The sequence below is a fragment of the Rhyacophila brunnea genome, unplaced genomic scaffold (genome assembly GCF_057557595.1).
Source record: "Rhyacophila brunnea isolate RB1 unplaced genomic scaffold, BYU_Rbru_1.0 scaffold_2, whole genome shotgun sequence".
NCBI lineage: Eukaryota > Metazoa > Arthropoda > Insecta > Trichoptera > Rhyacophilidae > Rhyacophila > Rhyacophila brunnea.
In genome coordinates, this window is record NW_028232859.1 from 47,810,421 (window position 1) to 47,827,496 (window position 17,076).

At 33.4% G+C, this 17,076-nt stretch overlaps 1 protein-coding gene across 1 annotated transcript in view; it reads left to right on the forward strand.

The window, feature by feature from the left end:
* LOC147072435 (uncharacterized) overlaps positions 1-13,422 on the forward strand; it is a 107,038-nt gene extending 93,616 nt beyond the window's left edge. Inside the window, exons 5-6 of the mRNA XM_085947318.1 lie at positions 12,989-13,140; positions 13,411-13,422. Coding sequence (XP_085803444.1) covers positions 12,989-13,140; positions 13,411-13,422 — 164 coding nt within the window. The remainder of the gene's footprint in view (positions 1-12,988; positions 13,141-13,410) is intronic.
* Positions 13,423-17,076: the final 3,654 nt, after the last annotated feature.

Here is a 17,076-nt window from a genome sequence, read left to right on the forward strand (position 1 = left end):
ATTATGTAATTGCAATAATAAAACTAAAGAAGTAATAATAACAGTCGATCAATACGTCGCACAGAATGTAAGCTACTATGAGGCTACTGAACGTAAAATGAAAACAATCAGCGCCCGTAAGTAATCGGGGCGTGGGCTGCGCGGAGGGCTGCGCGGCTATAGTTATTCTACGCCTATTTTTCGTCACGCTTTTGCGTCGGAGATCATGAGTAAAACATGTTCCATGTTAAAAAATATTTCTATGGCATTCAATCACATATATTAAATATATTAGATTCTTTTAAAATATATATCTAATAGAAAATACATAATTTAAACTCATCGCTCAATAATTTTAAATCGTCAATGAGATATTGAAATTTCATCGATTTAGTGTGTCGTTGTTATTAGTGTGTATCTATTCATTAATAGTAATAACGTATTATCTTCTTATGTCCCGTAAGTATACCTGACAATCATCACCGATCACTCTCATCCCCATACTGCGTGGATCTCTTCTTTTCACTTGACTGTAGAATTTAAGAACGCCTGTCTTGCAGTTGGCATGACTTGAGCTTAGAATCAAATGAATAATACCCAACATTCGAAAACATAATATTCTTTATTGAATACAGAATATACATCAGAAACATACAATATATTAGATTTTTTTCATATATATCACCGCCGAATGGAATTTGAAGTATTTGAAACTATATGTGCATGTAGCCTAGCCTATAAAGTTTAAAGGCTCAAGTCCTCTTTGAAATATTTTCAACAAAACAATCTATTAGGTGTATTTCTAGTGTGTTATGTATTTACGTATTAATTTCATTGAATTGTAAATTGTGAATGAATATATTATATCGCCCACGGTGGCCGCATGGCTTAAGCGTTGGACTATAACGCCATGGGTCTCAGGTTCAAATCCTGGGTCTGGCAAGTACACACATTGTTTTTCAATTTGTGTGTGTCAGGGTATGGACCTAATAGGTTGAGCAAGTGGCTGACATCCATTTCTCGTGAAAAACAAAATCTGTCAATACAAACATCTACTCTGTGGAGGCCCATATTATCCTATTAGGATCGGACATGGTCGAAAGAAAGAAGAAGAAATATTATATCGGTGTATGAAAAGATACACCTTTACAATGATATTGAGACTTTATTGACGGATATTGACGGTAAATAATTTAAATATGGAATTATTCTGCTTGATACCGGCTCAAGTTTTTTATTAAAACTTTTAAAGGAAATTTTGAAAGTTTTAACATTATCTATTAGTTTTGAAGTTAGAACACTCGTAAGTAAAACTTTCCCCAAAGTTTTAGATGGTATAAATTCTTAATGGCAAAATCCTTCCTTAAGTTTAACTTTACTAAACAACTTGTGGACTTAAACATGCATTTAAAAGGTTCAGACCGGTCACCGTATTCGATTATCGCTAGATAACTTAGGTGCGTAGATATTTAAGTAAGATAAGGATTTCCCTAACCTAAGTATCATCAACAGTATCATCACCTGAGGCCGATCCACTGTTGGATGAAGGTCTCTCCTAGATCCCTCCATCTTTTTCGGTTCCTAATTTTATACATTGCTGCCATGTATATTCATCGAACATTATGAGATTCTGAAAATTTTAGGGTCATGAAAAATACGTACATAAGTATATCTATTTTACATACATAATTTTGAAAACATTTCTGAGAAAATAGATTATAAGTTATAAGCAAGAGAAAAAAATCTTTTTTGAAAAAAGTAAGACACCCCGCAGGAATCGCACCTCCATCTCTCGGGTATAGCGCCCACGCACATAGACCACTATGCTAAAGGAGTCATACTTAATTGCGACAGATTTTAACTAATGGCTTTTAATTTTCTATTTTTTCTATTGGTTATAATATATTTTCTCAGAAGTGTTTTCAAAATTATGAATGTTCAATAACTAGAATGTTTCAATCTTAAATGTTGTGAATTATTCGTTGAATAAAAAAAATAGTTAATATATTTTTTAAATTAGTAACGAATTATAAGCGACCTTATTATAAAAGATAAAGAAAAATGACTTTAATTATTTCAGATAATCGTAGGTATATGAAGACCCATATAATATTATTAATACAGTAAAATTGAAAAGGTCTTTAAATCTAACTTAACACCATCCATTAAACTTATGTGGCTTTCAGACTTTCAGAATGTCAGTTTTTTGTAATGCTTGACTCATTTTTATGTGTACAAGGTGCAATTTAAGGCTTTGATAGACTATATTATGATCTATAGATTTTATATAGGGTCCTGTTTAAAGCGTTTAGCTCGTTATTATATGTTATGTCTCCATTATGACTGTGTGTCATCGCGTGTCCGGAAACTTGTACGTATGCAGTTTGCCGTTGCACACTGCACCGTGAAATTTTTTATCAAAAATAGGTATATGGCCGTATATTAAAGACCGTCCAACCTCTCTGGGTCGTATAGTACCGACATACAATCCATGTCTAAATAAAACACAGTTTACAGGAAGCCAGCAGCAAACAAATTTTGAAAATAGCCAATATACTTGATTATTTGTTAGATTAGGTTAAGTTTTCATTCTTAAATTCATGAATTTTGTCAAAATCAGCTAAGAAAATTGAATTAATTTTCATATTGAATGTAATCATTTTGGAGACCGTATAGTATACGATTATCTTTTTCCGATAAGATAGCTCACGGCGAATTGTGCCACGGTGAAATGTTTTACGTACAATTTACATGTAACCGTGTCATCGATATCCCTGAAGATACTGATCAGAAAGCTCTATTTAAATGTGCTCAGCACTCTTTTACTTTAATTACTGCACTATACTGCACTTCTAATAAAGAAGGCAGTAACTGACTCTCACACATTTTCGAGATAAATGACATAATGTGGTTCTATTCCAACTTTAGTACTGTGAAAACAGTGATAATTTTTATTTGTAGGATGTTAAAATACAAATAAAGTTATAATAAACAAGCAGTAACTGCAATCAATAGGTGCAATTACTGGTTTTTTGCTAAGAAATTTGTATTATTTAGCAAATGTCCATTTTTTCACTAATGATTTTAACGGTATTTAAGTGATAATTCAGATTTTAAAGTGAACAGAATATAACTTTCAAAATGGAAACGGATGGCATTCATAACTCAATTTCATAAATTTTGCGAGTTACTGGCTTCTTCCTTGGAAGGGCAGTATAGAAATGGTCACATGTCATAAAATAATTTAATGTAAGAATCGTTACATATTGAAATCGATAATAATTAACAAATGACGAAAACAACCTAGAAATATTATAAGCTGTCACAACAGAGCTTTTCCCCCGTCACGAGGCTTCCGAATTTTCCCGCCGTGGCGCTGTAAAAGCCAACCCGAAATGCACGACAGGTGACACACGACACTAAGCGCGCTGTCATGTTAGGCCTGTAAGCTATGACGGCCGGTGTCCTTTTGTTAAATTGTCCTTATACTTGACGCCTGCTGGGTTTTTGTTAAGAGTACAAGCGAAAATGAATTATTATTTCGATGCTCATTTTATCAAATAATGGTACAGATTTAAAAGGGACGTTCACGTTTTTGCGAAACATATATTTTTTCTTCTTTTAAACAGGTATGAGATCTACATAAAAGCACTCGTTTTAAATCCTTCACAAACAATCATGGGACTATAATATAGTTTTTCTTTGTGAATAATTTAATTAAGGCTATACCTCAGTTGAGGCATAGTCTAAAAAGATCATGGCTGGGCGATGCGCGGATTGCGGGTCGCGCGTGCAAATGACGCATGCCGACCGAAATATAATTTGGCATATAAATTCGAGATGCGTCCATTTAATGTTCTGTTTATTGTTAAATTGTTAACAATAATAATATTATATTCATTGACATGGTTTCTTTTTCAAGTAAATGGGTAACGTTTTTAGTCATCTTTACACGATTTAAGAATTAATACCTCCATCGTCATCAAGAAACAAATTGACGTATCGACACCTCGACGTTCGCTCTCAGACTGCCAGCGAGTCCAAAATTTCGTCGCGCCTATAGTTGAAAATTATTTGCCGTTTCACTGAAGTAACGCCTTAAAGAAAACGAATAAATTTGAAAAGTGATTAAAATTCTGGTGAAATCAGTCTCATAATGGTCAAAAGTATATCACGAGGAAAACTTAATATCATGGTCATATACAGAAAACACAAAACAATCAAGCATTTAGGTATAATAACAGAGAAATATATAACTACTATAAAAATCTTTGAAAAAAATAAAGAAATTCGACCCCGTGCTCACTGGATTTGCGACAGTGTGCACATCAACTAAGTTACGTGCGTCCCACCTAATTGCCATGAAATTAACTAGTAGTTTTTATACTTCTCCAAAGCGATTCACAAATTTCGTTAATTTTGACAGTCGGCTTTAGTATGTTAAATCAAAGTATTAATTATTACCTTAATTACTAACCGGTGTCAGAATCTGTCCAGATTTTAGTTATTTTGTACTTGCACTAAGCTTGCTGGTAATTTAATGAAGTATTTTTTTTATTGATCGAATAATTCATAAGTCTTGAGAATGGAACTCATAATGTATTGTAATGTAATGTATCTCCTAAGAGTAAAAGAATACCTTGACATGGGTCATCACGACCCGATTAAAATAAACGATTTCTTTATTTTCGTAAAAGTATATTTTTCAAATTTACATTTTGCGTTTACGTGTGTGTTTTCTCTCGTCTCACCCCTTTTAATGCTTCTTTTCCCTACCTCGCTCTCTCCTACACATTTTGATGAGTTTTTTCTCATGCATTACACACATAATGATAGATGAATCAAGTAAAATATATAATGCAATGAATGGAATTTATTTGATACAACATTAAATTAAACGGTCGTATATGTACGTACCTATCTAATGACAGAATCAGGTTTATTAATTTTATTTTAAACAATTTAACGTTACTCATCGATCATATAACTTTTATATACTACTAGCTGACCCGGCAAACGTTGTTCTGCCATATAAATTATTTCTAGTGAATATTTTGGTTGTTAAATCAAAAATAACGAATGTATCGTAAGTGTGTGGGGATGGGATCTATGACAGAAAGAGGAATGGAACGCTGTAGACGATGACCGCCAATAAAAACAAAAAAACACCAACCATTCATTTTCTCAATTCAAAATGAGTAATGATGTTCATAATGAATGAATTACCTGTGACAGGATCTCGTTGTTTAACGTGTATGCAATATCCGTCTTGTCCCTTCCAGAAAATTAGCGGATATTGGAGAGCGTCGTATGAACGGTGTGTGTCAGCGATGAACTCCAGATTATTGTTTCTTCTTCGAATGACGATTTCTCGCGTCGATGTGCGGTCGCCAACCACGATTCCAGCAATTTCGTCAACAACAGGCGCATTGAATCGACGCACGTGCTCTCCAGCTAGTGTTTTATCTGGATTGATGGCAATAGCGTGATTGTCACTTTGCAATTCATGCATGTGTGCTTTGAAGAATTTCAATAATTCATTGTGGTCATTCAATAGGGCGTCCAGTTCGCCGACGATGCGCCTGACATTAGGCAAATTGAGGTTATTGTAGCCGCAACGTGCATCCACATGATTGATGTCCTCACCGCCCATGAAGTAGATTTGTAAAAAAATCGTTCGTTTGGCATTGGCAGCAATGAGCCTACTTTATGGTACACTTGGTCTTTGATTTTGAACGTTGAATGAAATTTTTGACCATTGCCGCAGTATTGTGAACTATTTCTGTTGCTCTGAACGAAGTCATTTGGAAGCATGAATTGAATGTGCGAATGGACTTCAGGAACAGGTTTAAATCTGGAACCGTGCCGATGAGCAAGCTGTTCAATGGTTCTGGTGGTATCTCAATTTCTGATAGTTGCACTTTTCCTGATGCGCAACACATCCCGGCTGACTCATGTTTGAATTTGAGCGCATGACAATGAGGACATTCTTTGTCCATAGCACCAATCAGGATATAATCCACAATCAGCACTTTCGGATGAGCGGAATATTCAATATCTGGCTCGTACTCGAATGCGAGACGAAGGAACGAAGCGGATGTAAATGCTCGATGTACTTGTTGGCGTTGTCGGTCATTTACTCTGCGTGTGTTAACTACGAACCGGCGCTCTTAGCTCCGTTCCAATTGTCGTTGTTGATTTCGTTCAGCTCGTGCCTCTTGTGATTGAAATACACGCAATTGCGACATGCTCACACGCACGTTTTTGTTATCTTCTTGGATTTGTTTGTCTGTTCTTTCTGCTCTACTATTTTGCATGTTTGTTGCTTTATTTGTTCGACGGCCCAAATGGCCCCCCTTGCGTCTTGCTGGCATTGTGCACTGTAATACACGCACACAAAAATAGATAAATTAAAATAAACCGTACAAAATTTTGCACGCACTGCGTTGTGATATGCTGAATGAAATGTCAAAATGACGTGACGCTTCTCTTGAATTCTTCTCGGACGTAGCGCCATCTGTCATTCAACAACATAAATAATTTCGTTCTGTTTGAAATACGAACGACGGTTAAATTTGTTCATACAAAAATAATAAAATCGCGATTGAAAAATGGGAGGGTGGGGGTAGGAGGGAGAAAATTTGGGATTATAGGTATTTTTTGATGCCAAATAATAAAAAAAATACAAAAAAAAATTGTCAAAAAAATAAAAGAAAATTTTGTTCTGGATAGAGATACCCTAATCACCTAGCGGTATGAAATATACTTGTTGACCTATTCTCATACCTAACAAAAATACATAAAAAAAAATTATAAAAATCGGTCGAGCCATTTCGGAGGAGTGCGACCACAAACATCGTGACACGAGATTTTTATATATATAGATTGTAACTATGATTATAATCAAAATATTTTCATTCTGAGCGATATTCTTTTTTTTTAATAATAGTTTGATTCAAATAAATGTTTCCAAGAATTCTTCCATTATTTGCGTTTCAAATACAATGTAATAACTAAAACGCCATTGGCGTATTTCTGATTTCAACCGCTATTGGCTCATTTTTGAAAAATAAAATTGTTCGACAAGTTTGAAATGGTAAATATCGCTAATATTAATTCATTTACTCGCCTAATAAGTTTCTACTGAAAGGTTTGTAGATTATTAAATCTATGCTTTCAACAGTCTAAATTTCTCATTACTGTAAAACCGTTCATTCGGGCAAGGCATAAAAAGCGTAATAAAACACTGTTAAACCTCTTGAAACACGATGGTAGTGAATTTTATATGTTGACTCAAAGCCAACCAACCCCTTTTAATATTTAACCAGTATCTATACTCCATTAGATTAAATTGTGCGTCTTTCAAATAACTACGTTAAATAAGTAATCGAAATAGACGGGGTAGGAAAATGTCCATACGTACGAAAAGGCTTTTTTGTTCGTAGAACTCATTGTCATTACATTTATGGATCAGAATGTTTTATTTCCACTAGTAAATATTAATATCTGTTGTAAAATGGATGGTCGTTTGTCTTATCATGCCACGTCATATAGTAATGACACGTCATGTCAGTCGAATATTATGGTAATCGGTTTGCGAGCGTAGTGAAAAAATATATCATCGTATATAAAGTGCATTATAAATTTGTAATGCTTTATGAAGCAATTTATTTATACCTACTTAACAAACTGTTTCTTTTATTCAACGAATAATTCACAGGATTTGATAATGTAACATTCTATAATAATTTATGAATATACATAATTTGAAAACATCTCATGCATATATCGCACACTGAGATCTATAGGGGCATAACTGTAAAATACCCAAAAAATGAAAAATGAATGCAGTTCGATAGAAGATTTTTTTTAATGCTATATGGCATTAAATGCTACTTGAAAGCAGTGGCTTCCTACACAATTTCGTCCATGGCTATTTTATTTTTAAAATTTTAATTTAGAGCTATATAAAGGCATTATATTACATGAGGCCCTTTGCCTAAAAAATATTTCATCTTTGGTACAATATTTATTGTGATATACCGCCGTATTTTTCAGCAGTCTACTGCAATTAATTAAATTGTAGTTAATTATTTAACTTTCAAACTCAAATTGTTCAAGATCATGTTATTTGCAGTTATGACCTTATAGATCTCAGTGTGCGATATTTACCCACTAGATAAAATCCTGACACCTAAACACTTGAGGATACTTGAACTTGTAACCTGCGTTCATGCCAGTGTACTTTTTCAATTAAGTTGCGGGCATCCTGCTTAATTACGATGAATTTAACTAGTACATGAAATGCTTATCAAATTGTGTTAAATATTATTAGCAAGTACAATTACGTTATAATAACTAAAAAATTGGAGTAATCCGTCACGTTGATTAGTAATTAAGGCAATGAATTAATACATATTTTGATTTAATATACAAAAACTGACCAATATTATTAATATGAATTTGTTAAACCGGTGGCTTGAAACCAAGATTCATGACATTATAAGTCGACACGTTACCGCTCGGCCATTCCTTTGTATATATAATTATTATGTCATATATCTTTACTGTTTTTCTACTGAAGCCTCTTCTAGTTTCATAGACTACAGTTCGACTACTTAATCTACAAAATCTGCCCCATTTGGTCAAATTGTTCAGGAATGAGAAAACACATAATAATTCAACTATTGACTGGAATTTAACAATTCTAAAAATACACTTGGAAAATTATTTTTTTTCCAAATAGTAAGCTTATTTTAGCTTTCTTTTATATATAAAGAAATTTATATAAAGAGCGGAGTTGTTCCATTTCTTCTTGGTCGTGCACTCATGGCTGAGGATCGTGACCACATTTAAATTTCGCCATCCTTCTCGATCTTCCGCTTCTCTCAGGGCAGAATTGATGGTGCCTCTCTCTCTCTTCCTCTGCTTCGCCTTCCCTGGAGGCTACCCAAAACTACCAGTCTCTCCAGGATGTCCGGTCCGCGCCTGACAATATGTCCAAAAAAACTGCAGAATTCTTCTCAGACATATCGTCGAGAGCCGTTCCTTTATCTTCAGTCTCTGGATGATTGACTGGTTCGTCCTGTGCTCCGTCCAAGAAATGCAAAGCATTCGGCGCCAATACCATATCTCAAAGACATCAATTGCCTTCCGTTCTCTTGCCTTCAGGGTCCACGACTCGACTTTATATAGAAATATCGAGAACACTAATGTTTGCACAAGCCTCATTTTTGTGGCAATCGAAATTTCCCGATCCTTCCATATAGTGGTAAGGCGTGTCATCGCATTTTTTTGCAATCTGTGTGCGCCTTCTTATTTCCGCTTCGCATCCGCCCTTTCCACTGATGGTCGATCCAAGATATACAAACTCGTCGACCGTTTTGAGGTTTTGGAGTGTATTTAGTGTTGGTAGAAGGTTGGCCCGATCAACAATCATTAATTTGGTCTTATTCCTATTAATAAGGAGGCCGTATTTGCGACTGTCTTCCTCTACCCGGTGTAGCAGCTCTGTGAGTTCTCTTTCATCAGCAGCGATTAGTGTGGTATCATCTGCGAATCTTAAGTTGTTTATTTTCTGGCCACCAATTGTTATTCCGCCTTGTCAATAATCTAGGGCTCTTCGCATTATATGCTCTCCATATATATTGAATAACTGGGGAGATAAAACACATCCCTGACGGACTCCCTTCCCGGTTCGGAAACTCTCAGAAAACGCACTATTTACTCTTACCTTTGTGTGGCTATTGTTATATAAGTTTTTAATGAGACAGGTAAGGTGTGATGGAACTCCCATTTCGAGAAGTACCTTCCACATACAGTTCCATCTTACGCAGTCGAACGCCTTCTGATAGTCAATAAAGCATAACATCATAGGGGTATTAAACTCTCTGCATTTTTCAATTAGTCTGATGTTTAGAATTTGCTCTTGAGTTCCCGTATCAGAGTCCCAGTCCCAGTATCGAGATTTACGATATTAGAAATTTGGCACATGCAGTCGGCTGTCTTGTTTGAAGAACGATAACGCATTTATTTATTTATTGGTTTAGGAGTTTGTGTGAGCATAAAAAACATGCTTTATAACAAAATGCAATCAAAATCTCATTTTTGATCAAAAGTGCATGCAGTTGGCTGGTTTGCAGATTAATCAGTCGAATATATCGGATCAAGCCACATAATCTGCGATGTCAATAAAGTTGCGTGGGATGTATTTGCTTAAACATATAAAGAATAAGACATATATTGATAATCCTGACTGTAGTTTATCTGCAAGAATATTTTAACAATAAAATTAAACAAAACCACACATAGATAGACGTAGAGGGCCATAGACATAACACCCTCAACCCAAACAAAGTAACGAGGTACAGACACATAGGTACTTAGATTACGATCAAAATTAACGGGATTAACACTAAGCATGCTGTTAGGATGGTATACCCAACAAAAAGGGAGACATTCCCTGTGTTTGTAGACTATTTAACCATTCTGTATATCATATTTTTGTCTTTACCGGCTTCTATTAAAATTCAAGGACACTTTTATTGCTTATACTCGCGACTATTTTTTGAAATTGGAATGTTATATAAAAAATTTCAACCCTTATAATACATTCGTTTATATCACTTACTGATCCAGTATTACGTTGTTAACTGGTATATTACGCAACGACTTTACTTAGTAAGAGCTTTGACAAAATTCATTTTTCCTCGTCATTTTAAACTGCACATTCAAATTTATTTAATTTACATAATATAATGAACATGACAAATTACAAATTTAAAGCATTCACGGGATGACATGACAAATAAAAGTTAACAATATTTAAATAAAAATACATGGTAATATTATTAAATAAAATTAAAAGGTATATCGAAGCAGCACTCGAAATAGAAAGTTTTACGAACCTTAGCGCTCGAAATACAAAAATAAGTACATATTTTTCTAATTTTATGTATAAATGTGTTAGATGATTTTTAATATGGCGTATCTACCGCAGACGGTCAAATTATTTTTTCTACAAAACGGTGCGATAATTTTGGAAATTTTATGAATCGGAACAGCGCTCCGATGCGCTCCCGTCCATTTTGAGCCCTGTATGGAAGCACAACAAGCGAACTAAGTAGACTCCACGTCCACCTAAACTCACCTCCTCTCAAGTAAAATAAATCAATATCTAAACCAATTTGATTGACCTTGAGAGAATAAATAATGGATGCCTCCAATTTCTAAGGTAATTACCAGGGACACAAATAAATACTACCAAGAATGGCAGAGTTTCTATTTACACCGTGTATAAGTCAAAAAATGTGTGGCTAAATAATATAGATTAATTATTCGATAAGATTACGTACTCAATTGGTAATTATTTATTTTACCTTATAATACTCCAGCATAGGAGAATGGAATAAACACAAGATACCTAACACCATTAGTTCTACATTTTGTACCTCATATTATTTTTCACGCCATACCAAGCGTACTGGGAATAAATCTCTCTTCTGGTATGGCAGTGAGATGGATAAGGGTTAATCATGCAGATGACATTATTTATACAAATATATACAATTTTTACCACCCTGTCATTGTGTTTTGTGTTATATAACTATTTTGTAACTTAATACCTGGATAAAATTATATTCCATACACTGATTACTGTATGTCTAATATATGTATGAGAACAGCTGTTATAAAACTCTGTTATTTGAAATAAAGTTGTACAAAAGCTATCCACCGAGTGTAATATGAATTTATTTAATGCAATGTGTTGCGACAAAGTATTCCGTTTTGCTATCTATTAATTTTGAATATGATTTGTTACATAGTACTTAACTAATTTGATAGTGGCTTTATTGTGCAGTATGATACACACACAATGAAAAAACTGTATTAATACTATGTTCACTCGCATATTTCTCTAAGCTAAATGCAATTCTACACAGTTTATCACGATTAATAAAATTATACACCAATTTTCAAGTAATCTTTTATGTTATCCATTTACTAATTGGGAGATATTTTTTAATACTGTCAGTAATTATTATGAAATACGCTCTTAACTGAAGTTTGATATATAAAGGCTTACCACTTAAAATGGCTGAGTGGTATCGTGTCGGCTAATAATATCGTGCATCCCGGGTCTGGAAAATTCACATATTGGTTTTTTTAGTTTAATTTCTTATAAAAACCAAAATTGGTTAATACGGTCCAATATGATCTTTTTATGATCGAATTCTAAAGAGGCATAATACAAGGGTACGAAATTTATTGGAGGTCACCAAGCAGATGAATTGGCAATGAGATAGATATGTTGCTAATCGAGTGGACAGCCGCTGTTTAAATGCCGTCATATAGTAATAACTATGGGGCATTAAATTACCACTATGACGCCCTAAAACCCCCTCGATCGACGAATTCACAAAGAGCGATGCATGTTCGTTGTAACACATAGCTAGAGACTGAAAAGAGTGGAAAGAACTAAGGGATGCCTCCATCTAGCAGTAGATTAACTCTAAATAATGATATATTATATATAATATGTGGTACATAATCCTATTTTTTTGACATTGGTTGCGAATAGCATGTACTAGGGTGAATAGGATTGATGGATGACTGTCAGCCATTCTGTCAATTCATTATGTCCATTATCTATCAACAAATAATAGAAGAATATTAAACTATTTGAAATTGACTCAATCGCATGATTTAATTACTGCCGATTTTTTCGACCATGTCCGATTCTAATAAGATCATATGGGCCTCCACAGAGTGAAGGTTTTTATTAACAGATTTTTTTTGTACGAAAAATAGATCTCAGCCACTTGCTTACACTATTATGTCCATACTCTGACTCATACACAAATTGAAAAACGATATGTGTACTTGCCAGACCCAGGATTCGAACCTGAGACCCACGACGCTATAGTCCGGCGATTAAACCGCCCAGCCAACGTTGGTTCAATAATACTTAATTCAAAAGCAATATATATGTTTTTTTTTTTAATTACAGGTCTTGGCAGTGAAGGCCGGGTTTCTGTATACTTGAACAGACTAACAGGGTTCGATCACAGATGCCGCGTACGCTACGCCGTAGCACTTGGAGAAGGAACTCGCCGAGTTGACTCCGGACCTCTTGAAGATGTTTCTGATGCTGAAGGCAGAGCCCGGGGATGGCATCCAAGAGCACGGATCGTTGATATAGCGAATAAGGTAACCACTAATACATTATAATAGTTTGACACACCCACAATGTATATACAGTCTACAGCTGTCAGCCTACTGAATGTAACTGTCACTTTCTTGAGTGTTATCAAATATTTAATTAAACATTCAAGTGTTGAGTAAACCCACTCAATATTTTCGATTAAATCTCAAAGCAAAATTTACATTACAAATAAAATAAGTATTTATTTGTTTTAATCTTCCATCCAGGAATGTCAATAAATAGAATGTTTTAATGAAATACTTATGACGATAATTTCACAAAGGAGGCGGAAAGAAAGTTGAGATTAAAATATATATTTGTTTATAAAATATAAATTTAGTATTTTTTTTACGACTTTTCAAATGAAGTGAATAAGTCTTCATTTATTTGAAGAAGACATGAATGCTTATTATATTTATATGACATTAGTTAAGTTAAAACGTAGGTAACCTCCCCTTCTTCGGCTACGTTTTACAATGTTGGTTAGAAACCATATATAGAAAGGCTATTAAAGACTATAAAAAATATGAGTAGGCAGGGTTTGAAATGGACCGGAGCGCACCGGAGCGACGTTCCGGTTCATAAAATCCACAAAATTATCGCTCCGACTCGTGGAAATATTAATTTGACAGTCTGAGCTAGATATTTCACATAATAAAAAAATAACACACTTATTTTTATAAATCACATTTACAATTAATGTATTATAGTATAATATAGCTGATATTTTCGTAAAATTATCGAGCGCTCCGGTTTGTAAAATTTTCCATTTCGAGCGCTGTGAGTAGGTAAATACTATAATATGTAAAAAGTTTAAATTATCTGGAAAATTCATATAGGATAACCGTATTTAAATAATTTTTGTAGTCAATAAATAAAATTATCTATGAATTGTATAAAAATATATATAATCATACGTTCCCAAGTAAACACTCTCATCCAAAAGTAATAAAACTTTTTTTTTGCGCGATTTGTTTTTTGATTCTTTTTTAGCGAAACGGGCAGCATCAAAGCTAGATTCCAGGTGTTCACGCACATGTGTAGGTATGCGTATGTTACAGGAATAAGTTAAGTTTATTGTAGAGCTTTTGACGGTAGAATAATATTCCGCACGTGTTTTTGTCACAGTGAAAAATATACCCGAACGTTTCGCATTCCCATATATTTTATTTATTTGCCAAACTATTGTCTTCTCAATTTATACGTATTATCATTTCAAATAATTCTACGTAAAGTGTTGCATAAATCTATATAGTGATACAAGGGACCATAAGCGTATATACCAATACAGTATACTTAAAATATTTTAATTAATAAATAAATACTATTCAATATTAATATTTTAAGTCTGTAGTAATAATTGATTGAAAATGCGGTAATTTTTACTATGCCAATGGCATGGTTGTCAGATAATTCATCCCTTTGGCAGCAAAATTTGTTTAGAATTGCTGATTCGTGAAATTGGCATAACTCTTCTGGTAAACTATTAATTAAAAGTAATATATATACACATATATTGAGTATTGACTATGTCTGATCCCAATAGGATCATAATATGGGCCTCAACGGAGTGAATAGAAAAAATTCAATAGTTAATACGAAACTGAACTAAATTTTAAGTAGTTCCAAGAAAAGGTAGGTACACCGTAAAATTAATATATAGTAGGGAATGCCGCTATAGAAAATATGCCTCGGAACCCTGGACAATATGTACATGAACATCAGTTGAAAATTTTATCAAATATATTCTATCATATTATTACCTATTTTAAGCTAACTTGAGAAATTAATGATTCGTAAAAGTTATATAATCTCGGATATCTTATGAAACAAAATGGTTTTCGTAAAAATCGTAGGGTGACTTCAAGTTGTTTTTATTTTTTTGACCATTTCCGTTCCTAAGAAGATTATATTAATGGGCCTCTATAGAGTAGAGGTTTGTATTGACAGATTTTTGTTTTATGAGAAATGGAAGTCAGCCACTTGCTCAACATACTAGGTCCACACTCTGACTTCAAGACAAATTGAAAAAAAAAAATGTGTATTTACCAGACTCTGGATTCGAACCTGGGACCCACTACATTATAAACCGACGCGTAAGGCGCTCGGCCGTCGTGAGCGTACATAAATTATTAATGGAGGTTATCTCGAAATACTATATATTACATATATAATTTATTAGCCATTTGTTCAATCCCTTGAGCCTTGAGTCATTGCGTTGGATCAAAGACACATTCGAAAACAACATGTTGGTATCTAATTTTTCCCAAACGCGGGATCAATACGGTTTCACGGAAAGGGACTCAAACAACTGTATGCAACTGTGGGGCCAATAATTAAGTAATTTATTTTTTTATATCGTCGTTAAAATTTAAAAATAATAATTATTAAAAAAGCTAGGCTTCAATTTATTATAAATATCATGATGAATATTCGATGGCCCAGTATTGAACAGTAACAACTCAAAAAACGTAGTTTTGAGATAATCATGTTTTAATATTTTACAATACACAAGATTTGACAAACATGTCATAATGTATATATTCGAAATTGAAATGTATGGTCAATCGCCAGTTTTAAATGGAAACAATTCGAAATGGATTTGTACAAAACTGGTTTTGTTTGAAAGTTTGTAAAACTTCATATGGGTTTTTTTGGCTCTTAAGATATCTAAATTATTTTTTTAGAATTGTTTCTGTACCATTCAATACTGGGCCGTCAATATATCGGAATTTTATCTAATTATATTAGTGAAATATTTTATTAATATTTATTTATTTATCTTTCATCGACATAGTATTTTGGATTTGATTTTTACATGATTTTTACTGACATTAATATTTTCAACGTAACTAGTATAAAATTAATTGGAAAATATGGTTAAACATATTATTAAACACATCGAAAACTCTATTTTAAATCATTATAAGTCAAGTGCTATTTGGATTATGACTAGGGATTCAATCCCGGGATCCCGAGCTATTTTCGATACCTATGAATCCCGGGATTGATAAACATAATCCCGGGATTTCGGGATTGATTTTTTTTATCAATTTTTTATGTGGAAATAAAATAAAAGCGAAAATATAACAGAAAAAATACTTTTAATAAAAAATAACTACATTAGAAATAAACTGAGTTTGAATGAAGTTTGATTTATACCCATGTGTTGGTTGCCGATTCATTTTATTTTTTCACATAAATTATTAAAAATGAGAAAGATTGAAAAAAAACAATGCTTCGCACTTTTAACAAAGAAATTCCACCATGATATCATATTTTTTATGGCAGTTTCATATTTGGCTGACTAATTAGATTTATGAAGCGGAAAGGCCATAAGTACGCCATGATTATTTGCTTTACTATTTTAAATCTCTTTAATCCATTTATCATATCTTTACTATCAGAAACAGCAATCTCATATTAAATTTACATTATTATTTACATTACAATATTATTTACTCCATTAAACTTGTGTATTTCCAAAATGGAACGTAAAGTATACAATATTAACAATAAATGTCTTAAATAGTATAAATTTAATTATACTAGATTTATTTTTGACCGATTTTATCAATGTTATTTGAAAATATAAAAATTTTATATTAACAATGGAAAAAATGCCAATCCCGAGATTGTCAAATTGTAATCCCGAAATCCCGGGATCAGAATTTTGGCTCGGGATTGGATTCCCTAATTATGACTAATGAACAAGATAATTCCAAGCATCAGGGGGGAGATTCGATTGGAATTTTAAGAATCAATGAAATAGACAATTGGTTGAATCCATATACGTGAATATTTACCAGTACCTCACCTCACCACTTTGCCGCTACTATCTGACGACATCACTCACTTGCGATGAATAATTGTAGTTTTTTAATCTTAACTTC